Source organism: Moschus berezovskii, chromosome 4, assembly GCF_049115385.1.
Source record: "Moschus berezovskii isolate FMDL1 chromosome 4, NW_MosBer_1.0, whole genome shotgun sequence".
Lineage (NCBI taxonomy): Eukaryota > Metazoa > Chordata > Mammalia > Artiodactyla > Moschidae > Moschus > Moschus berezovskii.
Window position 1 is genome coordinate 102,525,080 of NC_142463.1, and position 27,870 is coordinate 102,552,949.

At 45.3% G+C, this 27,870-nt stretch overlaps 2 protein-coding genes across 2 annotated transcripts in view; one reads left to right on the forward strand and one right to left on the reverse strand.

Moving 5' to 3' along the window:
• The window catches only part of LOC129556737 (myomegalin-like), a 631,881-nt gene that overhangs the window by 178,922 nt on the left and 425,089 nt on the right, over positions 1-27,870 (reverse strand).
• On the forward strand, positions 1,253-27,612 carry LOC148778142 (NBPF family member NBPF4-like). The gene is made up of 12 exons (XM_088836014.1): positions 1,253-1,430; positions 3,395-3,509; positions 4,561-4,775; positions 5,816-5,867; positions 10,113-10,327; positions 11,537-11,588; positions 12,471-12,685; positions 17,561-17,611; positions 17,847-17,987; positions 20,100-20,327; positions 22,328-22,506; positions 26,485-27,612. Exons 1-11 carry the CDS (start codon positions 1,253-1,255, stop codon positions 22,495-22,497), a joined length of 1,632 nt encoding a protein of 543 aa, XP_088692140.1. The 3' UTR covers positions 22,498-22,506; positions 26,485-27,612.

Genomic DNA, 27,870 nt, shown 5'->3' on the forward strand with positions numbered 1-27,870 from the left:
TCATATTTAAGTTTATTCTGAAGCCAATATGTTGACAACAGGATGCAGCAAAAGAATTCTGAGATGGGACAGAATATATGTTTAAAGGTTATTTAATCACTTAGCATTGTTCTCTGACTTTTATCCTACAGTTTTTAGGACACAGACTAAACTGGAGAATACCTACGGAAGAAGTTCATGACAGGCTACAAGTTTGACATCCTTCACTTGTGGAAAAGCCTTAAGATCTGTTTAAAGAGATGAGGTGATATAGTTTTTCCAGTGGTCAAGTATGCATGTGAGAGTTGGACTATAAAGAAAGCGAGTGCCGAAGAATTGGTGCTTTGGAAATGTGGTATTGGAGAAGACTCTTGAGAGTCCCTTGGATTACAAGAAGATCAAACCAGTCCATCCTAAAGGAAATCAATCCTGCATATTCATTGGAAGGACTGATGCTGAGGCTGAAACTCCAATACTTTGGCCACCTGAGGGAAAGAACTGACTCACTGGAAAAGACCCTGATGCCTGGAAAGATTGAAGGTGGGAGGAGAAGGGGATGACAGAGGATGAAATGGTTGGATGGCATCCCCGACTCAATGGACTTGAGTTTGAGTGGACTCCAGGAGTCGGTGATGGACAGGGAGGCCTGGTGTGCTGCAGTCCATGGGGTTACAGAGTCGGACATGACTGAGCGACTGAAATGTACTGAACTGAGGTGACTTTATGACAGCCCGACAGAAATTAAGACCTGCTGGCCAAGTATTTCTCCCTCGAATCTTTTTATACACAGAAGAATGAACAATGGGAACTCAGCTTAGATAGTTTTTGGAAGGAGATAGGTCAGTGGTATCGGGACGTGTGTAGACAACCTAAGAGTGGCTGCTGAAGGCTTGGGTGCTATCAGCGGTGATGGCCACAAACGGTCAAGGCCTAGACACCTGGAAGGCAGGGACCCCGAAGATTCCATGAACCCCTCCCCCGACCAGTTCTGTTATGGCAACTCCAGATGGTCACCTAGCACGCTGGGTCCCCCTCCTTCACTCCTGTCTGAGTCTGAGCCGCACACAGCACCTTTGGCTCTGAGCTCTAGCATCGTGAACTTCTTCTTGTAGTAGAGAACCCTCTAGTTGTTCCCAATAGCAAGTCAGGAATTCCAGTTTTTGTCATCCCTCAGTGCTGATTAAACCGACGTGATTTTGCTTGTCTTTAATCCCCCATATACTGGGTGTCTCCTCCCCACCCCTGGCTTCTACCCCTTCTACCACATGTCACCATGGCAGTATGTCTTCCCTCTTTATCGGATCTGAGGGCAGAACGTAACCTCACGGAATTCAACCAGGAGCTTTTGTTGGAGCTGGCAAAGTACAAGCAGGACTTCAGAGACGTCAAAGAGAAACTCCTCATATCCGAAGCTACTGCTTACTCCCTGGCCAACCAGCTGCAGAAAAACGGTACGTTTTTGGGGTCATGGTCACCCAAGCAATGAATGATCACTGTCTTTCCTCTAAGAAACTATAAGTCTCCAGGATTGGACTCCTTTTCCCTTTGTCGTTTTGAATTCCATTCTGACAACAAGCCAGGAAAGGTAGTAGTGGCTCTTTTGCCTTCAGTTTCCTGAGGCTGGGAAAACTGAGGCACAAGGAGTGGAGGCGCTTTTCCAAGTTTTCAGTGATGTGTAGGGTGAGGCTGGTTAAAATTCCAGACAGTGAATCCTGGTGCAGGCACAGGAGTTCCTGTGTCTCTCGGTTGCAAACTAAGCTGTGTTGACTGGAATCTTTTCTGTTCTGTATCTGATCCTGCATGCCTCTGGGCTAAACCTCTGGGACTGATGAACTCCCTCAGTTTGAGGTTCCCTGAGGTTCCGTTGGCAAAGCCCTGTGCTAGTTACACCGGGGTAACGTGTGGTTTGACACTGTGAGAAGCAGGGAATATGATTTAAAGGAGCTTAAGGATGAGTCTGCTTCTCATTGAAACCATGGTCTCTGGGATGCCATCAAGACAGAGGCTCCCTGCTGAGAAGGAAGCCGTGCTTTCTGAGTGAGCAGGTTCTCCTTCCTGAGTCCAAGAAAGCCATTTGACACTCTGTGGCAATAATGAAGGTGTTTCTGGTGAAATCAGACAATCTTCACTTTCCCCTCTCTCCCCACTTGAGCTGGTGAAACTTCAGTGATACAGGTTGAGCAGTAGTCCTGGGAAACCTGAGTCTGTGCCAGAAGATGTGTGACCAACATGAGGATAATGCTAAGTGGGAGAGAGAACCAGCCCCAGTAAAAACCCAGGCAGAGTGTGAGGAGCCCTTTGCACGCGTAGGCAGCCTGGCAGTTGGAATCACTTTTGCCTGTTCAGTAAGAGGGGCCTGGAGTAAGGAAAGAAGTCATGACCAGGGTACATGCATAACAAGGGGATGAGAGGAATCTTGACCACTTGTGTCTGTGTCACTTTCCTACAGTCATTTTCAATGAAGCAATGAGGGAGTTAATACAAAATGACTGACACAGAGACAAGTAAGAAGTAAAGCCTACTATTTAAGAAAGTGAAAGGATGAGCTTTGGGGAAAGGAGAAGCTAAGTTTTATTTACACCGCTCCTTATGATAGTAGCAAAACTCTAAGAAAGAAACTGTGAGGCTGGTGAAGAAGAAATGTCTCACCAGCACCCTGGCGTGGAGGTCCCCACAGCACAGTGTGACAGACATGGACTCTGGGCCAGGTCTCCTGGGCTCACAAGCCTGTTGGGAACCTTTCTGTGCCTCTGTTTCCTCCTCTGTCTGTCTGTTGCTGTAATAGTAACTGTTGTTTGAGTTGTAGTGAATACTGAGTGAATCTGACAAAGCCCTGACGGTCGTGCCTGGCTCAGTGTCAATACACTTGGTTCATAGTTCTGCTGTTCCTAATAACACAGGCTTTCTCAGTGTTTGGGCATCTCTCTTTCAGGTCCTTATGGTTTCATGTATTCAATTTCACAAAGCGTGTCCAGGTGAGGTTTATGCCTTGAGACCCTTGTTTGTTACTGAAATGCCAGCATGAGAGAAGCAGCAGTCCTGTAGTCCTAGGAGCCTTCCCAACCACACCGGAATCGCCACCCTGGCCCCTGCTCAGTGTCTCATCTAAGAGGCTGCAGGTCTTGGTTTTGTGGCCCAGGATTCAGGGTCAGTCTCAGGGGGTGTGCATTCTGACTTTGAGAAATGGCAGTTCATCTTGTCTAGTTAGGTTCTGTGCCTAGGAGCTTCTCTTTCCTCAGCTCTAAAACGGGGATCCCCTCGGTTCAGTCGCTGGGGAATCAGATGTGGAAATCTCTCCACAGAGAATGGAGAAGGAGTTACAGCCACCACTGAGGTGGCCCATCCTGTTCCCTTGAAGGCAGTGACCACAGCGGCAAGGTCAGCGTTCCCTGAGGCAGTGTGTCTCTTTCCTCAGAGTGTGAAGCATGTAAGGACATCGTTGAATCCGTGCTGGGGGAGAAGCTGATGTTTGAGGTGCAGAGGCCAGCAGAGAAGCTGGCAGAGAAGCCAACGCTGGACGAAAGGCTGAGGTAAGGAGGGCAGGAATGTTCATAGCAGGCACAGGGCACAATATTATAAAAGAGGCGGAGAACACCAATTGGTGAATTGTGGACTCCAGTTATTCTTCAGGAATTGATTTACCTTGCTTTTAAATAAACGAATGACTTGAATCACATCATGAGATTCACTGCGTTCAAGTGAACCAGTGGCACTAGCTCATTCACAGTGTTGTGCCGTTGGCACCTTATTTGCCTTTAATCACACCCCCCTCCTGACTGACTACATCCTGGAATGCTTTCTTGACCCCGTCATTCTTATGTTCTTTCCAATTCACACCAGCTATGCTTGTCCAAACTCTATGACTGGCTGTGTCATTCACTGGACAGTACTTTGTGTTGCCACATCAGAAATACAGAAAATACTCTGTGGATTTTTTACTGAAATGGGCATGGCCGAGTGAGGACCCGAAGAGACATCTTCATGATGCAGATTTAGGAAGCCACTGATGCATGCGTGTAACTCGATAGTGTCTGACTCTTTATGACCCCATGGACTGTACCCCACCAGGCTCCGCTGTCCATGAAGTTTCCAGGCAAGAATACTGGAATGAGTTGCCATTTCCTTTTCCAGGGAATGTTCCCGACTCAGGGATCAAACCTGCATCTCTTGTGTTTTCTGAATTGTCAGTCAGGTTCTTTACCAGCTGAGCCACCAGGGAAGACATTAGGTTATCTTCATAGAAAGACAAGATGAATGGAATGTCACGGAATCTTACAGGAGTACTTTCTGATACAGAGGAAACCTTTGTTTACCTTCTTTCTCTTTGACAAAGGCCAGTCATCAGATATGGAGTAGGAAATGGCAAGCCACTCCAGTATGCTTGCCAAGATGACCCGATGGGCAGAGGAGACTGGTGCAGTCCACTGGGTCACAAGAATCGGACCCGACTGAGTGACTGAGCCGGTCTTCAGATATGTGCCAGAATTCTGTTTCGGGGTCTCCTTGGGGATGTTCTCACAGAAATCCCTGTCTTTCATCTAACTCTTTGCCTTTTACAATTGTGTCTTCTTTTCCACCTAGGACGTGTGTTGTCCTAATTCGAAGTCAGGCACGAGAGCTGACCCAGTTACGGCAGACACTACGGGATGGGAAAGATGACTCTGTCCTGCTCAAGCAGCGCCTCAAGGACCTCCTCACCCACAATGACCTGGACAACCACCAGGGAAAGGGCTTCCGAGAGAGCCTGTCTGAGGGATACCGACTGGCAGAGCGCCTTGCCTGCAAGTTCAGTCCAGGTGAGGGGGCCACAGGCCCTGATAGCACTGATCCTCTCCTAGGTCCCCAGTAGATAAGATCAACACCTCCACTAGGAATGTTTATCAGCTTCCCTGTTTCATGTCCTATGTGGGTCTATGTAGGAGCAGGATTGTCTAAGAGGACAGAGGAGAAATGCACAGGGTGGAGGTCACTGTATCCCAATGGTCTGCTTCCTCCCTGATGGACCATGGCCACTGGGGCAGGAGGCCACATCCAGCCAGCATTAAAGCCCAGAAAGGAGGAGGTGACAGGAGGCCGCTTGTGAGAGTGAATAGAGCCCTAGATGAAACTTGGAAGTTCCCAGGTTCCAGGCTGAGTGCTGTGTGTTTAACTATGTGAGAATGATTGATTTTTCTCATGTTAGTAACTGTTTTCTCATCTGGAAAATGGATGAATAATCTGTTGATGGTAGCTATAATGATTAAATTTGGGAATATTTACAAATATACTGCAGAAAAAAGAAAACCGTTCACTTTGTCGTGTTGGTTAGGTACTTGATAGAGTTGGATGTGGTGCTGGGAAAATGATTTAAACTGGAGCGCTCACTTTCCATGGAGAGACTTTCCCAGAGATTCCCCTTGAAGAGCCAGGATGTTCCCAGATGGAGGGATGTGGGACATGGTTGTTCTGCTTAGAGAAAGGAGGGCATCCTGTGAGACCTGAGAAGGTTTATAGAGGCTGTGTCTTTGGCGGAATTTGGGGCAGGATGGACGATACATTTGCAGGAGTGGAGGTGGAAGGTGGACAATGTGAGGAGATATAAGGAAGAAAAGACAATTCAAATGTTTGCCCAATTTCAAGCAGAAGGTGTCCTGAGGATGACCTACCAGTTTAGAAACAGACCGCCTGTTGGATCAGAAATCCATGCTTGGGCAGTTGTTTAAAACAATACATTAAAACTTCCGTACAGTATTAACTCATACATAGATATTTATGACTCTGTGACCTTATGAGTCCCTGTGTTTGCAGTGGGAGAAGTGACTAGAGGCTGACTGGATATTTTTTATTTTGTTTGCAGAAATTTATGAAGATGAAGACGATGAACAAGCACAAGAAACACTAACCTCCAGGTAACAATTCACTATCCATTCAGCTCAGTCACTCAGTCATGTCCGACTGTTTGTGACCCCGTGGACTGCAGCACACCAGGCCTCCCTGTCCATCACCAACTCCCACAGTTTACTCAAACTCATGTCCATTGAGTCGGTGATACTATCCAACCATCTCATCCCCTTCTCCAGCCTTCAATCTTTCACAGCATCAGGGTCTTTTCAAATGAGTCAGATGTTCGCATCAGATAGCCAAAGTATTGGAGTTTCAGCCTCAACATCAGTCCTTCCAGTGAATATTCAGGACTGACTCCCTTTGGGATGGACTGGTTGGATCTCCTTGCAGTCCAAGGGACTCTCAAGGGTCTTCTCCAACACCACAGTTCAAAAGTATCAGTTCTTTGGCATTCAGATCTCTTTATAGTCCAACTCCCACATCCATACATGACTACTGGAAAAACCATAGCCTTGACAACATGGACCTTTGTTGGCAAAGTATGCTGTCTAGGTTGGTCATAACTTTTCTTCCAAGGAGTAAGCATCTTTTAATTTCATGGCTGCAATCACCATCTGCAGTGATTTTGGAGCTCCCGAAAAGAAGTCTGCCAGTGGTTCCACTGTCTCCCAATCTATTTGCCATGAATCGAAGGGACCAGATGCCATGGTCTTAGTTTTCTGAATGTTGAGATTTAGCCAACCTTTTCACTCTCCTCTTTCACGTTCATCAAGAGGTACTTCAGTTCTTCGTTGCTTTCTGCCATAAGGGTGGCGTCATCTGCATATCCGAGGTTATTGATATTTCTCTTGGCAATCTTGATTCCAGCTTGTGCTTCATCCAGCCCAGCGTTTCTCATGATGTACTCTGCATGTAAGTTAAATAAACAGGGTGACGATATACAGCCTTGACATACTCCTTTTCCTATTTGGAAATAGTCTGTTGCTTTATGTCCAGTTCTAACTGTTGCTTCCTGACCTGCATACTGATTTCTCAAGAGGCAGGTCATGTGGTCTGGTATTCCCATCTCTTTCAAAATTTTCCAGTTTGTGGTGATGCACACAGTCACAGGCATAGTCCGTAAAGCATAAGGAGATGTTTTTCTGGAACTCTCTTGCGTTTTTGATGATCCAGCGGATGTTGGCAATTTGATCCCTGGTTCCTTTGCCTTTTCTAATACCAGCTTGCACATCTGGAAGTTCACGGTTCACATATTGTTGCAGCCTGGCTAGGAGAATTTTGAGCATTTCTTTACTAGCGTGTGAGATGAGCGCAATTGTGCAGTAGTTTGAGCATTCTCTGGCATTGCCTTTCTTTGGGATTGGAATGAAAAATGACCTTTTCCAGTCCTGTGGCCACTGCTGAGTTTTCCAAATTTGCTGGCATATTGAGTGCAGCACTTTCACAGCGTTATCTTTTAGGATTTGAAATAGCTCAACAGGAATCCCATCACCTCCACCAGTTTTATTTGTCGTGATGCTTCCTAAGGCCCAGTTGACTTCACATTCCAGGATGTCTGGCTCTAGGTGAGTGAATACACAGTCGTGGTTATCTGGATTGTGAAAATCATTTTTGTATACTTCCTCTGTGTATTGTTGCCACCTCTTCTTAATATCTTCTGCTCCTGTTAGGTCCATACCATTTCTGTCCGTTATCGAGCCCATCTTTGCATGAAATATTCCCTTGGTATCTCTCATATTCTTGAAGAGATCTCCAGTCTTTCCCATTCTATTGTTTTCCTCTATTTCTTTGCTTTGATCGCTGAGGAAGGCTTTCTTATCTCTCCTCGCTATTCTTTGGAACTCTGCATTCAAATGGGTATATCTTTCCTTTTCTCCTTTGCTTTTCGCTTCTCTTCTTTTCACAGCAATTTGTAATACCTCCTCAGACAGCCATTTTGCTTCTTTTGCATTTCTTTTTCTTGGGGATAGTATTGATCCTTGTCTCCTGTACAATGTCACGAACCTCCATCCATAGTTCATCAGGCACTCTATCAGATCTAGTCCCTTAAACGATTTCTCACCTCCACTGTATAATCATAAGGGATATGATTTGGGTCATACCTGAATGGTCTAGTGGTTTTCCCTACTTGCTTCAATTTAAGTCTGAATTTGGCAATAAGGGCATCATGATCTGAGCCACAGTCAGCTCCCGGTCTTCTTTTTGCTGACTATATAGAACTTCTCCTATTCTGGCTGCAAAGAGTGTCATCGATCTGACTTTGGTGTCGACCATCTGGTGATGTCCATGTGTAGAGTCTTCACTTGAGTTGTTGGAAGAAGGTGTTGCTATGACCAGTGCGTTCTCTTGGCAAAACTCTGTTAGCCTTTGCCCTGTACTCCAAGGTCAAATTTGCCTGTTATTCCAGATGTTTCTTGACTTCCTACTTTTGCATTCCAGTCCCCTATAATGAAACGGACATATTTTATGCGTTTTAGTTCTAGAAGGTCTTGTAGGTCTTCATAGAACTGTTCTACTTCAGCTTCTTGAACATTATTGACCGGGGCATAGACTTGGATTACTGTGATATTGAATCATTTTCCTTGGAAATGAACAGAGATCATTCTGTCGTTTTTGAGCTTGCATCCAAGTACTGCATTTCGGACTCTTTTGTTAACTATGATGGCTACTCCATTTCTTCTAAGGGATTCTTGCCCACAGTAGTAGATATAATAATCATCTGAATTAAATTCACCCATTCCAGTCCATTTTAGGTCTCTGATTCCTAAAATGTTGACGTTCACTCTTGCCATCTCCTGTTTGACCACTTCCAATGTGTCCTGAAACATGGACCTAACATTCCAGGTTCCTATGCAGTATTGTTCTTTACAGCATCGGACCTTGCTTCCCATCATCAGTCACATCCACAGCTGGGTGTTGTTTTTATTTGGCTCATCTCTTCATACTTTCTGGAGTGATTTCTCCACTGATCTCCAGGAGCATATTGGGCACCTACCCACCTGGGGAGTTCATCTTTCAGTGTCCTATCTTTTTGCCTTTGCATATTGTTCATGGGGTTCTCAAGGCAAGAATACTGAAGTGGTCTGCCATTCCCTTCTCCAGTGGAACACATTTTGTCACAACTCTCCACCAGGACCCGACACAGCATGGTTCATAGTTTCATTGAGTTAGACAAGGCTGTGGTCCATGTGATTAGATTGATTAGTTTTCTGTGATTGTGGTTTTCAGGCTGTCTATCAGGAGCTGGTAATGTCTAGGGAAAATATGGACAGGGTCACAAAAGAACACTAAGTAACTCAAGAGAGTGACATGCCAGATGTAAGTATAAGCACAACTGCACATGGTATTAATTTACTTCACTCAACCCACAGGGAAATGACCCTGTAACTTGATTGTCTGTTGTCTCTCTGGCTACTTGTATGTATGACCCAAGGTGAATGCACACCCTTAGGATTTCCTATACACAAAGAGAGCCTCTGTTCTCTTCTAAAGTAAGTCCAAGTGAGATAAATATCTATTTCTACACAGTTGTTTTGGATACTTGGAAGGAAGGTAACTAGCAAAGGGATGAGTAGAGAAGCAACTAGAAAAATTAAACCCCAGGACAACTGTCCCTCCAAAAATTGGTTGTCTGTGACAATAGTAAGTGAAAGAGGCCTTGGAGGCCTTTCAATTACTAAAGAGAAGGTAGAGGATCTCAGAGAGTTTATAAAGCTTTAATATCTGTATTCACTTCACTGCGCATGCTCAGTTGCTCAGTCATCATCACTGAATCTTTGTGACCCCCATGGACTGGAGTATACCAGGCTCCTCTGTCCATGGCATTTTCCCATCAAGAATCCTGGAGTGGGTTGCCATTTCCTTCTCCAAGGGATCTTCCTGGCCCATGGACGAAGCCGCATGTCCTGCATGGGCAGGCAGATTCTTTACCACTGAGCCACTGGGGAAGCCCTTATTCACTTGCCTACTTTGCCTTCAATTCAGCATGACTTAGGACCCAGTGGAAGCACTTGTTGTGGAAGTTCCTTTGTGCTTCCTGTTCCTGAAAGGACCCTCCTGGGATGGTTGAGTCTCCTTCCTCATCAGAGGTTTGTGGCCGGTGTGTAGGGTACCTGCTTCTCCCCCTCTCCCATCCCCAGACAGACACACTCCACTTCATATAAGAGAGGATAGTTCCTTCTCTCTTTAAGGGGCCTGCTCTTTTACCCTCTGTGACCACGCCCCATGCCTCCTGTCAAAACCAACCAGAATGGCTTGCAGTCAGATCTTCTTCACTTAATTTTCTGTCATTCCTTTCCCATCTGGCACAGCGTGGAGCTGCAGGAGGTTGAAAAGAAGGACGTGCCTGAAGAATGCAAGGATGAATGTGTTTTGATGCCTTCAATTCTCCAAGGAAGTTCTGACAGCCACCAGCCTTACAGTAATGACAAACTTAAATTTAATGAACTGGAAGTAGACCTTGGTCCGGATGGAGCCTGTGGTTGCTCTTATGCTCAAGAAGATGAAATGCCAACCAGTTTCTCAGGTAACCCCCGTATTATTTGTCCTCACATGCTCTGTAGACCAAGGAAGGTCATCTCTGAGGACAGGTTGCATAGACACATCTTTGTTGAAACCAGGGACAAGGGTCTGTTATGGAACACAGACATCAGGTGGGTCAGGGAGCTTTCATTCTTTTTTTGGCTCCAGGCTTGTCTCTGTCACCCTGACCCCAGTATCAGGCATTCGACCCAAATCACTTGTGACAACTCTCACCCACCTCAGCTGCAAATCCACAGGAGGTGTCTGTCAGAACTAGTGTGGAGCCAGCATGTTGTTAGCTGCAATGATCTGATTTTTGTAAATGTTGTTGGCCTCTCCAGAAATGATGACAGACTTGCCTCTTTATAAGGAGAGCTGATTTCCAGGTTTTTTTGACTGCTCTCAGCCCCAGTCCCCCTTTTCTCGATGTTGGCAGGTCTTAGCTAAGATGCCATCTGAACACCAAGACAGATATACTTGAACCATTGCCTTGCTTGGATGTTTCCATGAAGCAAGGCTGGGCTCTGGCAGTTCCTCCAGCCTTGAATGGCCACGGTTTCTGTGTGGCACCAAAGATTCTTTTTGATTTGAAGGTTAATACAATTCACTGGGCTTCCCTGGTGGCTCAGATGGTAAAGAATCTGCCCGCAATGCAGGAGACCCAGGTTCTATCCCTGAATCATGAAGATCCTCTGGAGAAGAGAATGGCACACACTCTAGTATTCTTGTGTGGAGAATTCCATGGACAGAGGAGCCTGGTGGGCTGTAGTCCATATGGTCACAAGGAGACAGACACTACTGAGCGGCTAACCCTTTCACAATTCACCCATCACTCTAGTCTCAAGTATAAATTCCTCTAAACCATCAACAACCACGTAATCTGATGGGATTAAGCAGTACTATAGAAATAATTCTAGAACATAACAGCTCATTTTCTAGCATCTCTGTGGAAAATACATTTTTACTGCTTATACAGATTCAGAACAAAGGATGTTGGGAGAGATATCACATCAAGCAGCAAATTTCCTCGATGGGTCTGGAAGCAGTCCAGTCTCATTCTCATCAGACTTAAGTGTCCTAGAATATCCTTGCTGAACAATTATGTTCTTCCAATGAGAATTTTAATGTCCTTGTTGTACATGTATTTACTGAGTACATATATGCGAGGTCTGATTTGCTTATTATGACCTTCTGTCTCTGAATTTCCTACCAGACAATGAAAATTATCACAGGCAAGTGCGTGGACAAGAGCTCACATTTCCCAGGTAATTTGAAGATCTGTGGGCTGTGAATGTCAGTGGTGACAGCAGGAGACCTCAGATCCAGAGAAAAAGAGAAAGTACTCTATGGAACTCTTTCATCCTTTCATTCAACAGCAATTATCTCTTTAACAGTGTTGTCTATTTATGCTTCACAAGTTTGTGCATTTCCATTTTCTAATCCTTCAAGTTGAGTAATGTCCAGTGAGTTGACCCAGGTGAAATAACTAAACCTGGGCGTTCCCATATTCATGTGTTTTCCCCTGAGTGGTTAAAGTAGGGTGAGATCCTATGGGTCTTGCACTGGTTTGGCATCAGCATGTTGGTAAATATTGGATTTCAAGGGAAGAAAATAGAACAATATTCATATTACAACAGAATATTGAAAAAATACTTCTTGAAAGCAGGATATCTAGTCAGCAACACTTTTTTCTCCAACTCTGAAAAACTGATTTTGAAGTCATATTTGTGCAAATCAAAATTTTAAAATTAAATGAAATAGAGTCCAAAGTCAAACAAATCTTTAACTTCTTAAAAGCTGTGTTCACTTGGACACAGGCTATCCAGTCAACACAGTGTGTGCAGAAAAGTCTGAACCACTGTCCCAGTCCTCTGTGTGTGCTGGGGACCATGACGTTAGCGTGTAGGGAAAATTGCGTCTCCTTCTTCAACTGCTGGTTGTGTGCCCAGTGCCCAGAGAACCTGCTGTCTGTCTCCCACCCCATGTCAGCCACCCTCCACTCCACATCAGGAGGAGTTACTTCCCTCCTTAAGGGGCCTGCCCTTTTGCTTTCTGTGACCTCTCTCAATGCCTGTCAGCAAAACCAGTCAGATGGCTTGGGGTGAAATCCTCTTAATCTTCTGTCATCCCTTCTCCATCTGACACAGCGTGAACTTGCAAGATGATGAAAAGAAGGTGGTGTTCCAGCAACCCCAAGATGAATGTGTTTCAGTACCTTCAACTCTCCAGGAAGGTTCTGCCTGCAACCAGCCTTACAGTGATGGAAAATTTGCATTTGATGAAGAGAATGTGGCGTCTGCCGTGGACAGAGCCTGTGGTTGCTCTCATGCTGAAGAGGATGAAATTCCAACTGGTCTCCCAGGTAGTCTTCAATATATCTGTTAGTCTACTCTGGGAGAATTAACCCCCTTTGAGAGACCCTGTGCTTCCATACTGAAGCCTGGTTTGAACCAGACTCTAACTGCATTTACAATGAGACATTCTGTGAACGAACTTTGCTCAGTTCCCAGTCACAGTTGTCCCTGTGGGGAACCACTCTACCCAAGGCGGTCCTGCCAGACTCACGAGTGTCCCTCAGCAGTTGTGGCACAGGAGGTCCCTTTCAGGCTTCCTAACTTTGAATGGACCTCTCATCTCACATGAAATGCTTGAATTTTCATTTCCGGGTAATGTCCCTGAGTTCCTATACCTGTCCAAGGCTTTTGGCAGTCTTGTTTATGTCTTTGGAGACGCCACTACTTTGGTTCACTTCTGTCAACCCATAGTCTCTCTCTCTTTTCCTTTGACTTACCTTGTTCGAAGTCTTCTGAAACCAGAAATAAGCCACACCGTCATCTTTTGGTATGATTCTCTGAGGTAAGGCAGGCCCTGGAACTTCCCAACCTGATGAATGGCCACTGTTTTCAGCTTTGAGTTTCATTTGACTTGATGGTGTGTGGATTCCACTCCCATTTAATCTCAGTGTGTAATCACTTATCCCATTAGTCAACAGCATTTCAGATGAAAAAAGCCTGAGTATTATAGCAGGCTGAGGATGTAGCTTAGTTTTCCCCAGGAACTGTGAGTAAAAGGATGCATTTAGCTATTTGCACAGACTCAGGACCAGGATACTCTGCGAATGACATATCATATCAAGGAAATTTGTCCAATAGCTCAAGAAGGAAACCCAGTGCCGCCTTATGAGGCTATTTCTAGAGCCTCCTGGATTATTTCTTTCTCAATAGCCTGTTACCACATGTGAAGATAGGTACATGTTTGGGCATTTGTGAAGGGAATTTGTCTGATATAACTCTCCTGTTAATTTATTTACAGAAAACCGGAATGATCTCAATGACCTGAAAGGACCAGAGGTGGTTGCCCCGAGGTAATTCTGAATATCTGTGGGCTCTTTGCACAGTGATGACCTCTGCAGACCTCTGATCCAGGGAAAAACAGGAAGTGCTGAATATACTGTTCCGTCAGTTTTGCCCACCACTATTATCCTTTCTCATAGCGTTCTCTGCTTTCATTGTGGTACTTCTATTGTTTCCCATTTCTTATTTACTTGTCAAGTTTAAAACCCAAGTCAGTTGACCCAGGTGACCTAAGTCAGAGTGGTTTTTTGCATCAATTTTTACCGCAGGGGTGGTTTTAGAGTGAGATGCGTATCTGCTTTCTGTTTGTGTTAGCGTGCTGGCATGTGTGTCACAGTAGTGTCAATGCAATGTGAATCGAAGTGTGAAAGCCACTGTTCTGTGTCCCTGTGTGTGAGGCGGGACTGCACCATCAGAGGGAATTCAGATTGTTCATCAGCCTGTTATTTGGCCGGAGCACTGAGCACCTGCTGTTCTTCCTTTCTTCTGCCCTGTCAGCCTCGCTGTGTCTCACACACAAGGATTTTCTCTCTAATGGATCGGACCCTCGGTGTGCTTCACCACGCAAACATTCCATCAGAACCAGATAGGACTGCACAGTTTCTCATCATCTTGTCTTAATCGTCTGCCCTCCCTCCCCCACCAGGTTCAGCAGACAGCTGCCACAGCTGAGAGAGAACAGTGTCCCACAGGACTCTCTGCATGAATACGCTCTGACTTACTCGGTTCTTCCTAGCCTCTCAGACTCCTTCTGGCCTTACAGGAGCGCTGCTGTCTTCTCACTTGAGGGCATGGATGTTTCTTATGACCGGGATGTAACCAGTGAGTATTTTCTTGTGATGGAACTCCACCTGGACGCCCAGGTAGACTCTGTACGCTCTGTACTCCTCGCCTCTGGGGTGCTGAGATTTGTCCTCCCTGTTGGAAGCTCTGTAGACGGTGATTTGAATCAGACTCTGTGGTAGAGTTTTAAGTACAGACCTCAGGTGAGTCTGGGAGCTGTGCTGTCTTCTTCATTCAGGTGAAGCCTGTGGGCCAGGCCCCAAGTTCGATCATGGACGCAAGGCTGCTGTGACACACTCACTCACTTGTTTGAGTGCAGGTGTCCAGAGATGACTGTATTTTTTCCTGATTCCCATGAAATATCTCTTCTTGCCTGCATTGCTCCCATTTTCATACCCAAAGTGTCCCTGGAATTTCTGTGCCTTTCTAGGGGTGCTAACAGCCTTAATTATTTGTTGCTTCCCTGGTGTCACTGCTGTCATCCCCAGTGTTTATCTCGTCTAAACTGCTTTCTTCGCAAACCAATCATTTGGACACCAGGATGCAAATACCCCTCCCATCACCTTGCTTGTATGTTTCCATGAAGCAAAGCAGAACCCTGGCATTTTCCCACCCGATGAATGACTGAAGTTTCCGTGGAACAACTAGGATTCATGTGATTCGAGGTTTTGTTCATTCCACTCATCATTCTGATAAAGCAGTCAGCATATGGTGAGAAAAGCCTGAGTATTACAGTATTCTGCTAGAATGCAGTTGGGCTATTCCCCAGACTCTGTGGGGAAGATGAATCTTTACCTTTTTACTCAGACTTGGAAGAGAATACTGTGGTGAGGATCTACCAGGGCAGGGAGATCTTGCCCGATGGCTCAGGAAAGCAAACCAAGGAGAATCTGAGAGACCCAACTTGAGGCTTCTGGAATATCCTTCTTAAATAGCCTATCATCTCACTGCCAATATTGTTGTCCCCGTGGCAGTATTGGACCCTGGATTATTAATTTACACAGTGAGATCTGCTAAGTGTTTGACTTGTCTGAATTTATCCATAGAAAATCTTGCTGATCTTGAGGACGAGGAAGATCAAGACATCATCTCTTCTAGGTAAGTATGGAGAAACATGGGTCTGACATCAGTGGTGACCTCTGGTCATCTCACATGCAGGGGAATCGGAAAGTGCTGAACATGCCTGTTTCTTCCATTCAGACAACCACAAATTGTCCCTGTACCAAGGCTGTCTGTTTTCACCCTTTATGAGTCTCTCTCAGTTATAGTAACTTGCAGTCAGTTGAAGCAGGGCTACTGATCAGCCACAGGATTTCTTGTACTCCTCTGTTTTCTGCTTTTTATTAAAACCAGCATGCAGTACTTATCTGCCTCTGTCACTCTGGGTTACAACCTTGGCAGGTATTTCATGGCAAGGAAATTAACTAGGAAAAAAACTCAGGTCACATCGCAGTATTAGAAAACTTGATCTAGCAGACACAAGATGTCTAGGAGTCCATTATGCTGCCAGAGTTGGTATTCATTTGGATGAAACATGTAAATTTCAAAAAAAAAAAATGTATGCTGTATTTGAAATTACCCTGATGTTCTGAGGACGTGTGTGACATGACTATGTGTCCTGGGGTGGCCCATCTCCTTCCTCTCGAACTCATTTCTTCTCTGTGCTCAGAGCATCTGATGCTCACTCTCCCTCACTCGCTCTCCCTTTCCCTTTGCAAGTGCCTTCAGGCCCCAGATTGGGTTGTGGCTGGGGGGTATTTTTATACATCCCTTTAAGGGGACTCCCCATTTGTTTTTTGCAACTTGTCCCTTACCCCTCCCATCAAAACCAGCTATGGCTCCAGGTTGACTAATCCCTCTTGTTTAACCATCTGCCCTCCCAACCCCACAAATCTCAGCGTGGAGCAGCTGGTGGGAGAAGAGAATGAAGTCCAGCCGGACTCACTGGATGAATGTTATCTGGCTGCTTCTACTGGCCATCATCTGGCAGGCTCCTGTCATCCTTACAGAAGTGCCTCCTTCCCAACAGAGAGTAGAGAAGTTTTCTTGACTCTCAATGTAAACGGTGAGTACTCCCAGACAGGACCTAGGCTCAGGTTGATTAGAACTATGTTCTCAGTTTTAATTTTTAGAAGGCATCACGAGCCTTTGCATTCTTCTTGCTCCTGGCTGCCCTCTGTCACCTGAACTCATCTCATCAGCACAGGCTTGTGGTATCAAATCAGACCAGAGAGGGACAGGGGAGGGAAAAGGGCAGAATCTCAGCGACCACTGTCTCACCTGCAGGAATTTGTGTAACAGAGCTCTTTTTATCAAGAGAAGAATCCTTATATTCGTGAAATTTTGTTGCCAATTTTATTTCTTGAGTAGTTTCTGGCAAGCTCTCTGGCGTTGCATTCATGATTGCAATCTGCTCCATATTTGTAATGCATATTATATTGTTCCCCAGCTCCGGACTCTTGCCCGTGGGCTGCCTACCTCCCTCTGAAGCATTTAGATACTAGATCCTGAACATAAAATGCCTATGCCCTGTAATTTCCATGAAGCCAAATAGCAGTCTCTGTTTTTCCATCGTCTAGAAACACCCTTGTGTCTCATCCTTTGTGCAGCAACAAGGAGTCTTCCATGTGTGGGTTATAGTTTCAATGTTTTATGCAATCTCAGTGGTATAATCTCATGGAAACTATCGATAACCTGTGTATCTCATAGTGGTGTGGACCTAATTTATGAGCCAGGTCCCCTTGGGTAGCAGTTCATAGCGTGTGGAGATTAAAACCTAGTATGAAATCCTTCTTGGGCTATTTTTTCTTGAGTTTTTCTTTAGCAGAAGGATTTTATTGTTAGGAATTTGATTCATAAGATCATCTTGATAAACCAGAAGAAATTCCATTATGTATCAGACTGTATCTAACTTCTTTTAAAATGATATTGGGCATATAAATGTTGTCTGTCTGTCAGCTGCTGACTTTTCACAGTGGAAGCAGTTTCTTTCTTATTTCCCATTCTTCCCTGAGGATCAGAGAAGCAAAGACTTCCTCAGGATCACAGTAGCTCACAAACCTGGAAGGGAACACCTGTTTGTGTGCCGTGCTGTTTCCTAGGCGAGCTCCAAGTGCACTGTAAGCCCTTCAGCCCTCCAGACGCCCTCTCAGGTAGTGAGGTGTCTCACAGTGGAGCCCAGGGCACTGAGGCTCAGCCGGTCCTTTCACTTGCCCCAGACTCTTGGTCACTGGCAGGTGGGACACTGGCCTCTCCAGGGCCTGACTCCCTGGCTCAGGCTGTGGCGTCTCCTCTCACCAGTTGGAGCATCAGTGACTGAGAGAAGACGGTGCCCACCTTTTCCTCTTTGCCCTGAACCACATGTTTTGCAACTATCTTAATCTTCAGCAGAAAGTTGCCAGAGGGCTGCGGACCACCCCTGTGTCCCTCACTCAGATCTGCCAGCTCCAGATGCCTCTGTGCACTCTGTCCCGGGAGCAGAGCCAGCGGCTCCTCCAGCCAGGGGCTCTCTCTGGAGAATCAGCCAGGGTGAGTGTTCACGCCTCTCCCCATCTCCTGCCCTCAGGTCACCTGCTATCACGACAGGTCCAGGTAGACCTTGAATTTGGCTGTGCTGAAGCCATTAAAGCTGTGGAGCTCTTTCTCAGAAATACTGACAGCCGGGTGTGGGTTCCTGTGAAGAGGATGAGTGAGGCTCAGCCATGTGTCTCAGATATGTTTCTGAGATGGTTTGAGTGTGTGATTTGGCCCAGTCATGGGAGTCCATTGTTCACAATGGGCCAGGAAAGGCCAAATCCCCACAGATGGATTAAGATGAATGAATAGAATATCTAAACTCTACAGGGGTCCATCCTGTGTCCTGATTCTCATGATAACCTGAGGACAGTGTGGATAGCTGTTATGCAGCCATGTGGGTACAGGTAGTCAGGTCTACCCCATCCTCTCTGTACAAGGAGAAACCCTGCAGAAACCAAACACTTGATTTTTAAATTACAACTTGATCTTCCATTGGAGGCTTCTCCCCACACTAACAATATTGGGCAGTATTGTTGATGTATGATACAATGTTTGGTTGTTTTATATTCTGTCACTGGAAAGAATATTCAAAGCATTGGTTTAATAAAACCCATTCTCAAGAAAAGACAAATAAAATTAGATGATGAAATTACACAATGATAATTAAAAACAATCCTAGACATTGATTCAAAATAACATTGGAGAATAAGGGGATACATAGTTTTGAGAGTTCTTTCAACCACCAAATATTGTACAGGGATTTTCCCTTCAGCCCAATGTGAATTATCATCAAATCTGATTAAGTGTCCTAAAATAGGATGATTAATGATTAATGAACTTCGCTTGGTGGAAATATGAAGGGTACACCAGACTGAGAGAAGTGCTTTTGGCAAAAGCCCTGGAAGCTCACAGAGGCTCCTGGTACAGGGCTGGGGTCAGAAAGGGGCCAGCCTGAGTCCTAGGAGGATTTGCAGAGGGAGCTGTGGGAAGTGACATGCAGAAGAAAGAGGGACTAGAGACAGGAGCACTGGAAAGGCGAGTGAGGAGGCAGATTTGTGTAGCAGGGAAGGGAGGATGAATTTCCATAAACTGAGGAGCATGTGATGAAACAGGATTGGGGGTGATAAGACAGGTGACCTTTGAGAGTGTGGAGAGGACTGAATCAGAGAAAGCAGTTAGAAGGAGGTTGGATGAATCTTTGATGAGAGTCAGACACAGATGCTCTCTGGAAGACAAGGAGATGACAGACACATGAGAGACAGTTAAAGAAACAAACCTTGTGAGGGTGCGGTTGCACAAGAGGGAGGTGAGAGGAGAGCAGGCCCTGGCGGCTGTGACCTCACATGAGCCTGGCCTGGACCAGAGGAGGGTACTTCATGTCTTTGGTTAGCCCACGTTCCGAGGATATGTACTCATTTCACAGGAGACATATGAGCAGATTTCATTAGGAGCACTGTCCAGACACCAGTGGAGGGACGCGTATTGAAGGAGTGTACATATATTATCTCTCTAAAGAGACACAAAGGTGTTTCCAACAAGGTCTCAGCCCTCTCCTCCACTCGTTCTAGCTGCTATGCCATCCATCCCCACTCTGCCCCACGTGGGGATAGATTTTATTCTATATTCATATGTACGGGTGAGCGGAAGGGTAGACAAAATTTCAAGCAAGGAAGTTCAGAAGGGTCTGGAATGTACTGTATTTTCTCAGCTCAAATTCTAGTGGTACCTGAAGCCTTCAGGCCAAATGCCTCTCCCTGTTCTTTTATTCCTGTGGGTAGATATCAACAACTCTTTCTCCCCCATGCCTAGAAGCTTGTCGAGAACCTTCTCTCTAGGCTACAAGACTAAGGCTAAGAACAGAATAAGAGGCTTGACCTCCTTTGTCACCCAAACCCTCTAGACTCAAGTGGGTGATCTCTCATTTCAAGAAATTAGAGCCCAACACCTGCCTTCTCAGCGCCCCAGTCACAGCCATAAATATGACATCTTCACAATGATCTCTGCCTTTGCTGTCTGGGTTATCGGTTGGTTTCACTCTTGGGCTAGGACAGCAGAAATGGGTATCTGGGAGAGCTTAGCAAGAAAAAGCTTCCATTAGTCCCACTGAGCCCTCTTTACTTTCAGGTGACACCTGGGAGGACTGTCACCAGGGACCTGTGAGTTTCCCAGGGTCAGAGGTGCCAACTTCACAGGCACAGCTTCAGAAAAGCACCCATGTGACCGATTGTCTGCAGTGCCAGCTGGACCAGCATTTCGACTGTGGTGACAGCAAAGCCATGCTGGGTCTTTCCTCCACCAACTGGGGCTTTACCTCCAACCCTGACTCTGGAAACCAAGGACCACTCTTTCTAGGTAAGAAAGAAAAGGGGATTAGAAAGCTCCGGTCCATGTGCTGGTCATCACAAAGCTGTGGGTGGAGGAGGCAGAGTGCCTTTCCCACGCCCGCGGTCAGCCCAGTTGAAACCTGTGACACTCTGACAGAGTGAGGTGATCAAGAGCCTGGGACTGAGGACAGCTCAGCCTCAGGCCCTGGTTCTGCAAATTCCTGCCTATTTACCTGAGCCGAGTTATTTATCTTCGTAGGTATTTGCCTCTCTCGTGCCTCATCCAAACTCTTGAGAAATTCTATCTCCTTTGCATATTGGTGGGAATCTTAAACAATATAATGTCCAGGGCCTCTGATTCGCTAAAATTTGTTTGATCCCCACTATGAATATATAATATCTAAGGATTGTGTCTTTCTGGTGCTTTAACACTTACCAAATGATCGCACAATGGTTGTTTCCTCTACGGCAGCATAACCTCTACAGTCTCCACTTTCTCTGGACCCCATCTTCCCCTGCTTCCTCAGAGAGTAGCTTGGCCAGTATTTTCCTCTCCTTTCACCGTCTGTCATCAAGGCAATTTACTCCCGTTGGGTGCTCTCAGTTAGCGGGTATCAGCAACATTCCATAGGAGTGTCAACACTGGCCCTGCACCTCAGTCCCATGTTTGCTTTTCACATCCAGTTTCCCTTCCTCAGTTTCCCCTCATTTTAAAAGAACGCGCTACCCTCATTCTTGAAGTGCACCCGTCAGGCTCTTTTATGACCCTCCGTTTAATTCATTCTCTCCACTCATCTCCATGTCCGTCTCCTAGTTTTCACGTCCTCCGAGTCCACCTCTGCTCAAATTTCCTTAAAAGAGCTTTCAGACCCTCACATCCATTTCACCTGGGACGTGTTCAGCCTTCCCTCCTTTGCTCTCCACATCCTCCACTGGAGCCTGACGCTGCCTGGCGCTCTTCCCTCAGGCCGTGGCCTCATCTGAGGAATGAGGAGAGACCCAGGTCCTCAGGTGGCGCTGAGATGAGAAGGAGCCCCTGTGGCAGCGTGGAGAGTCTCATGGAAAGTGCTCAGGGAGGGCAGGGATGCGGAGCGGGACAAGAGCCACCAGGTCTTGTGTTTATTGTCTTCTCTTCCCTCTTGTCTCTCCTTTTCTTGTGCTTGGCCTCCCACATTCTCAGCCAAGACTGAACTCCACTGGCTCAATCACTCTGTTTCCTGCTCACCTTCCATGGAGACCTGAACGTAAATCCAGGCCTCACAGCAGATTTTGCAGCAAAGGGTAGTTTTAATGCCCTTTACGTTCACACCCCGTCACACTGTGACTCCCCCCGGCCCCCACCCCTTATCTCCTAGTTCCTGTCACCAAACGAGCTTCTTCTCATTCTTCTTATTTTTCTATTTTCTTGTCCAAATTCAACTCATCAGGAAGCCAATAGAACGATCCATTCAATAGCTCAAATCCTTCATTCTTTTATTCCATCACAAACACAGTCACTTGTGAGGTTTCTTCCAATTTTATCATATCGTCTATGCCTTATTTAAATTATGTATAAATATCATAAGTAGCCTGTTTACATATATATGAAGTGCATATTGATGCACATTTAAAAGTTTTCCTATTTAGACTTCCCCATTTCTTTTCTCTCATGAGGTTTTCCTTCAGGTTTGACTTTGCTTCATCTCTTCCCTCCCAACAGTACAAACTGCATCCGGTAGGAGTTTCTTGCCTTTGTCTTTTCTACCTAGGAATTTTTTGTTGTCATCCATTTTATTTTTCTTGCTCATTTATGGCATTTGGAAACATGTTTGCCCTGTGGCACACTTAACAATACTGGGAAGTATAAGGAAGATCAGCCAAAAAGAAAATATAAAAGTATCTCCATTGTCTTCACCTACCCATGGGCTTTCAGATGGCCTTTCTTGTTCCTGGACACTTTCTGTACCTGATGTCCTTCTTGGGTGAAGGAGTGAGTCTTTGTAAATCATGAATAACAATGGATCCTGTTGTCTGTGGTTTTATCTTCAGAGCTGGATGCTTCCATCAGAGTGAAGAACCCTCCCAAGCTGGAAGGTGAGGGCTCCACAGTCTGTAACAAGATTAAAGACTTAAGTGTCCTGAAACAGAAGATGACCAGAAGAAAACTGCTGTTTGGCAAGTGGAGACTAGCGTGCAGATTCCCTGGCCTTCAGGCTTAGGGTCTGGAGGTAACCCCGTGCGCTCCTTCCTTGTGCTCTTTGTCTGCTGTGGCTGAATCCCCCACTAACGTTTCTCTTCCTCATGTGCTCACTCAGCAGCTGACACTGCCTCTGCGTGGTCTTTCCTCTCTTTTCCGTGGGGGCGGCCACCCTGCAGTGCCCTCCGTCTCAGTCTCCTGGTTAGACTCTGACCACTATGTTTTCCCACTGCTACCGTCCTCCTATGCCCTCTGACCTTTCCTATTAGCCACAGGAAGCCCAGATCCATGGTCCTCCTCACCAGAATAGCAGCATTTAGGCCACTGAAAACATTGGCCTTAAGTCTCACACATTCTTGGCTTCTTCCCCTTACTTTCCCTGCCCCTGCCTCCAAGTCCACTGCCTCTTTCTTTCAGGATCACGTCTTAAGGAATCACTCGCACGTGAGTTGGCTTCTGGAGAAATGAACCTAGGACAGCCCTTACCCCTCAGCTTATCCACCCGAATAAGAAATCCCAGACTGAAGGAAAAAGCCTTGATGACGAAAATAAAATAAGAACCTGGGCCATAGGTGGGAGTCTGGACTGGCCTGAGTCATGATTCCCCTCAGCCTCTGATAGGCAGAACTTTGCTAATGTGCAGGGGGCTTCCAGGAACTCCCTGGAGCTGGCATTAGGTGGAGGACAGTAAATGGCTCCCTAAAGGGACATTGGGGAAAAGGAGATACAGAAGCCAGGATTTCAAAATACAGAGAGCATGAGATGGACAGGCACTCAGACCTCTCCAGTTTTACTCACATTATTCCTTCCCCATATTAGTAAAAGCCCAGAAAAATGAACTGAGTTGAAATCTGAGGCCAGGGCATGTAGGACAGCATTGGACTGAATTAACTTTGGGCCACATTTATGAAGACCCAGGGAGATACACAAGAATACAAGATAATCATTGCTTCAGACCATCCAATTGAGAAGGCCAATTATTCATAGGAGAGTAACAGAAAGACCAAAAGATCTTTGGGGCCAGTGGAGAGAAGTCCATATTGGACTAGAAGGAGAAAATAAAAAGAGAGATGTGAAATAGTGCAGGCCTGGTGAGTAGTTCTAAATTGTGCTACTGTATAATGAACACGGGTTGAGTTTTGAGGTGACATGGATGCCTTATCCCAATCCAAGGAAATTCTGATTTTAAAGTTCTGGGGATGAGGTTTGGATATCAGTATCTTTCAAAGCTCTGCTAATATGCATCAAAGATTAGAAAGACTGTGGATCTGATAGGATATAAGTAACCAATATGGCATGGCCTATGAGTGGCTGCTTCCTAAAAAAGCTGAATATCAACAAGTAAGGGAATTTGCATTCTTCTCTCAACAGAAATATTTTGTACAGCCTGGCGAAGAGGAAAGAGAAGAAAAAAGAGACGTAGATAGCTAAGTTAGATACATAATCACTCTGGATTCAGTGTCTCACAATTTTCATAGTACAAGATACAATAAAACAAACAAACAAAATTACATAGACCCCAACGTATAAAATCGACCCTCCCCTTGCCACAAGAATAAAATTCAGTATTTCCTTTTCTACTGTTAAAATTCAACTTGCAGTTCAGTTCAGTCGCTCAGTCGTGTCCGACTCTCTGCGACCCCATGAATCACAGCACGCCAGGCCTCCCTGTCCATCACCAACTCCCGGAGTTCACCCAAACAGTTAGCTATTCACTAAACATGTTCACAGCCTACTAACTGGCTCAGGACAGCAGATGCAACACATTTTTTTTCATCGAATATAGTCTTTATGCCAAAACTCCATAATGAATGTTAGGCCTTATCCTGCTATATTTGTCCTTTTACATACCCTTCTATCAGTTCAGTTCAGTTGCTTGGTTGTGTCCAAATCTTTGCGACCCCATGGACTGCAGCACGCCGGGCTTCTCTGTTCATCAGCAACTCCCAGAGCTTGGTCTCATTCATGTCCATCAAGTCGGTGATGCCATCCAACCATCTCATCCTCTTTTGTCCCCTTCTCCTCCTGCCCTCAATCTTTCCCAGCATCAGGGTCTTTTCTAAGGAGTCAGTTCTTCACATCAGGTGGCCAAAGTATTGGAGTTTCAGCTTCAGCATCAGTCCTTCCAATGAAAATTCAAGACTGATTTCCTTTCGGATGGACTGGTTGGATCTCCTTGCATCCCAAGGGACTCAAGAGTCTTCTCTAATCCCACAGTCCAAAAGCATCAATTCTTGGCACTCAGCTTTCTTTATGGTCCAGCTCTCACATCCATACATGACTACTGGAAAAGCCATAACTGACTAGATGGGCCTTTGTTGGCAAGTCACGTCTCTGCTTTTTAATATGCTGTCTCAGTTTATCATAACTTTTCTTCCAAGGAGTAAGCGTCTTTTAATTTCATGGCTGCTGTCACCATCTGCAGTGATTTTGGAGCCCAGAAAAATAAAGTCAGCCACTGTTTCCCCATCTGTTTCCCATGAAGTGATGGGACCGGATGCCGTGATCTTCATTCTTTTGAATGCCTAGTTTTAAGCCACCCTTTTCCATCTTCCTTCACTTTCATCAAGAGGCTCATTAGTTCCTCTTCACTTTCTGCTATAAGGGTGGTGTCATCTACATATCTCAGATTATTGATGTTTCTCTTGGCAATCTTGATTCCAGCTGTGCTTCATCCAGCCCAGCATTTCACATCATGTACTGTGGATAAACGTTAAAGAATCAAGGTGACAATATAAAGCCTTGACATACTCCTTTCTCAATTTGGAACCAGTCCGTGTTCCATGTCCAGTTCTAATGCTGCTTCTTGATCTGCATACAGGTTTTTCATGAGGCAGGTAAGGTGGTCTGGTATTTGCATCTCTTTAAAAATTTTCCATAGTTTGTTGTGATCCACACAGTCAAAGACTGTGTCTAGAAAGCAGAAGTAAATGTTCTTGTGGATTTTTTTCTATACAGTAGTTTAAAATACTAGTAGAGAATCTTACTTTGAGAAGAGTTTGAGAAAAAGGTGATGAGATTTTAGTGTAACTAAACTGAATGCTCTTTCACTTCAGAGTTTTATTTGTTTAGATGTCAACAATATTCCTAGAAATGTTTAAGGCAGATTCAGCATGAAATAACCTTCATAACATTTTGGTGTCCATGGGATGCAAATGGCTTGACACAAAGTTACACTCCCTGCTCTCTTTTTGCAAATTTTATTTTGAGTTTCCCCTCTTTCCATTCATCCCTCAGTCTCTTTGGAGCAGGATTTCCCTGGAACGCCTTATTCCTGTTCAGGAGGATGACCAAACAGCCTCTATTAACTGTTGACTCCTCCAGATTAGAGCTTTCCTCTCCTCCTCTCCCTTCCCGCAAATATATAGGAAGGGCCTGTGGCTTGGGCTGTCAGTAACAAGTCATGTGGTTTTGGATAGTCCTTAGACCCTTGAAAACATAGCTCCTCCTCTGTAAATTATGGAAGTGGACTTGGATGCATTTGAGGTCCCTATTGGTGCTCACATCCAGGACTCTCCAGGACCCTGCTTCTCCTGAGAAGGCAGGGATGAAGAGGTAGAAGAGGGTGTCTTTCTCAATTGAGGATCCTCTGCTCCATAGCTGTCTGTTTCTAACTGTGTATGAGGGATGCTCAGCACGTCCATCCCTGAACGTGTGGGAAAGCATACAGATGAAGGGGATTCAAGAGTCCAATGACTGTTGAGGATTGAGTGGTGGGGATCCAGTTAAGACTCTGAAGCAGCTCTGAGCTGAGCTATCACCAAGCACAGGTGGGGTGAGGACAGGGTTCCTTAGATGCTGCACCACAGGCTAGATGAAAGTTTAAGGAGGTATTCCTTCTCAATCATGGATCTCACTTTCCTCTCCAGCCAGCCTGTGGCTCTCCCTTCAGCTCGTCCTGTCAACAGGAGCTCTGTCTGCCCCTGGCCCCAGTCACCATGTGGCCATCCCTTCAGGCTCAGCAGGGCCTAACGAAGACTCACGTTTCTTCTCTCTCTCTCTTTCACAGATATCAATTACTTTAGGTACTAAGAAAAAATATTGTCGATTTGAGAAACCACACTATAAAATTACCTTTTCCATTTGATGAAAAAGAATCTACAACAGCAACTCGATTTCAACCTCAGCAACACTGGAGGGATCCTTTCCTGAGAATGAACATCCCAACCAACAACCACTGTCCACACTCCAAGGGACAGAATTGATGCGAGTAATCCCAGTCATCAGCCTCCGAATGTAATCCTCAGTAAGGTGATCAGTGCTTTGATGGACACACAGTTTGGAAAGACCTTAATGCTGCTCCTCTAAATAGTCGTCCTCCACACACCAGCATGGGAACAGTTGGAAGAAGACAACATATCAACCCGGTCATTCTTTGCCACCAGATGGACTGTGCTCAAAGCAGACAGCATTTACTGCGCATTGTTCTTGCTGAAAGTGTTTATCCTGTGTTTAATACTGAGGTAGATATCAGATAACTGCAGAATTGAGACCTTTGAACTAGACAACTGGCCTGTCTTTCTTCAAACGGTCGATGTTTGCACCAAAAAGACAACAAAAAGGAGAAGAGAAGTTTTAGGTCCCAAAGGACTAAAAAGATCGTGTTGCTTTATCTCTTTAGTCCTTCGGAACCTCAAACATCTCCTCACCTTCTTGTAGTTGTCTTTGACGGTCGTGACATTGACTTCTTTGCAGAGGACAGGTCAGTTGTCTACTGAAAGGTCTCCATTTTGCAGCTCTCTGATCATTGCCTCATGATTAAATTCCGGTGAACCCTTTTTGCCAAGAACACCATCTAGTGCATGCTGTGTGCTTCCGAGTGCAGCCTGTTTGGAGGCTAAGAGTGTCCACTTTACCTGTCCCCACTATGATTATTTCAGCATTGAACACTGTTATGCAGAGGCTTATAAGATCTGTTCTTGAAAAGACAGGCTTTTGTGTGTGTAATGAGCAATTTGATTAGTGGTATTTTGAGGGTGTATCAATATTGTATTCTATGGTGCTCTTTCTGTAAAAATTTTACCACCCTTTATTGATCCCTGATGTGTGTCAATTATATCTGTGGTATTGCCAGCTTTGTGCTGTGGAAAAGACAATCCCTACCCCTAACATATAATTAAAAATATTTTTGTGTTTCACTGTGAACTCGTGCTATTTTAAAATTCAGTGTTATAATCCATGATTTCCTTGCATTTGTTTTTAATTGGAGGATAACTGTTTTCCAATGTAATGCTGGTTTCTGCCACACCACAGTGGTAATCAAACAGAAGTATAACTATGTCCCCTCCTTCTTGAATCTCCTTCCCACCCGTCCCCCATCCACAATCCATTATTAACATGATTTTTTATAACATAAATACTCTTGTTTCTCATGTGCCGTGCTGTGCTTAGTTGC

Coding starts and splice junctions, on each gene's coding strand:
- LOC148778142 (XM_088836014.1), top strand. CDS start 1,253: ATGGCAGTATGTCTTCCCTCTTTATCGGATCTGAGGGCAGAACGTAAC. Junction 12,686..17,560: donor AATTCCAACTGGTCTCCCAG/GTAGTCTTCAAT, acceptor GCTGTTTCCTAG/GCGAGCTCCAAGTGCACTGT. Junction 17,988..20,099: donor TCTCTGGAGAATCAGCCAGG/GTGAGTGTTCAC, acceptor CTTTACTTTCAG/GTGACACCTGGGAGGACTGT.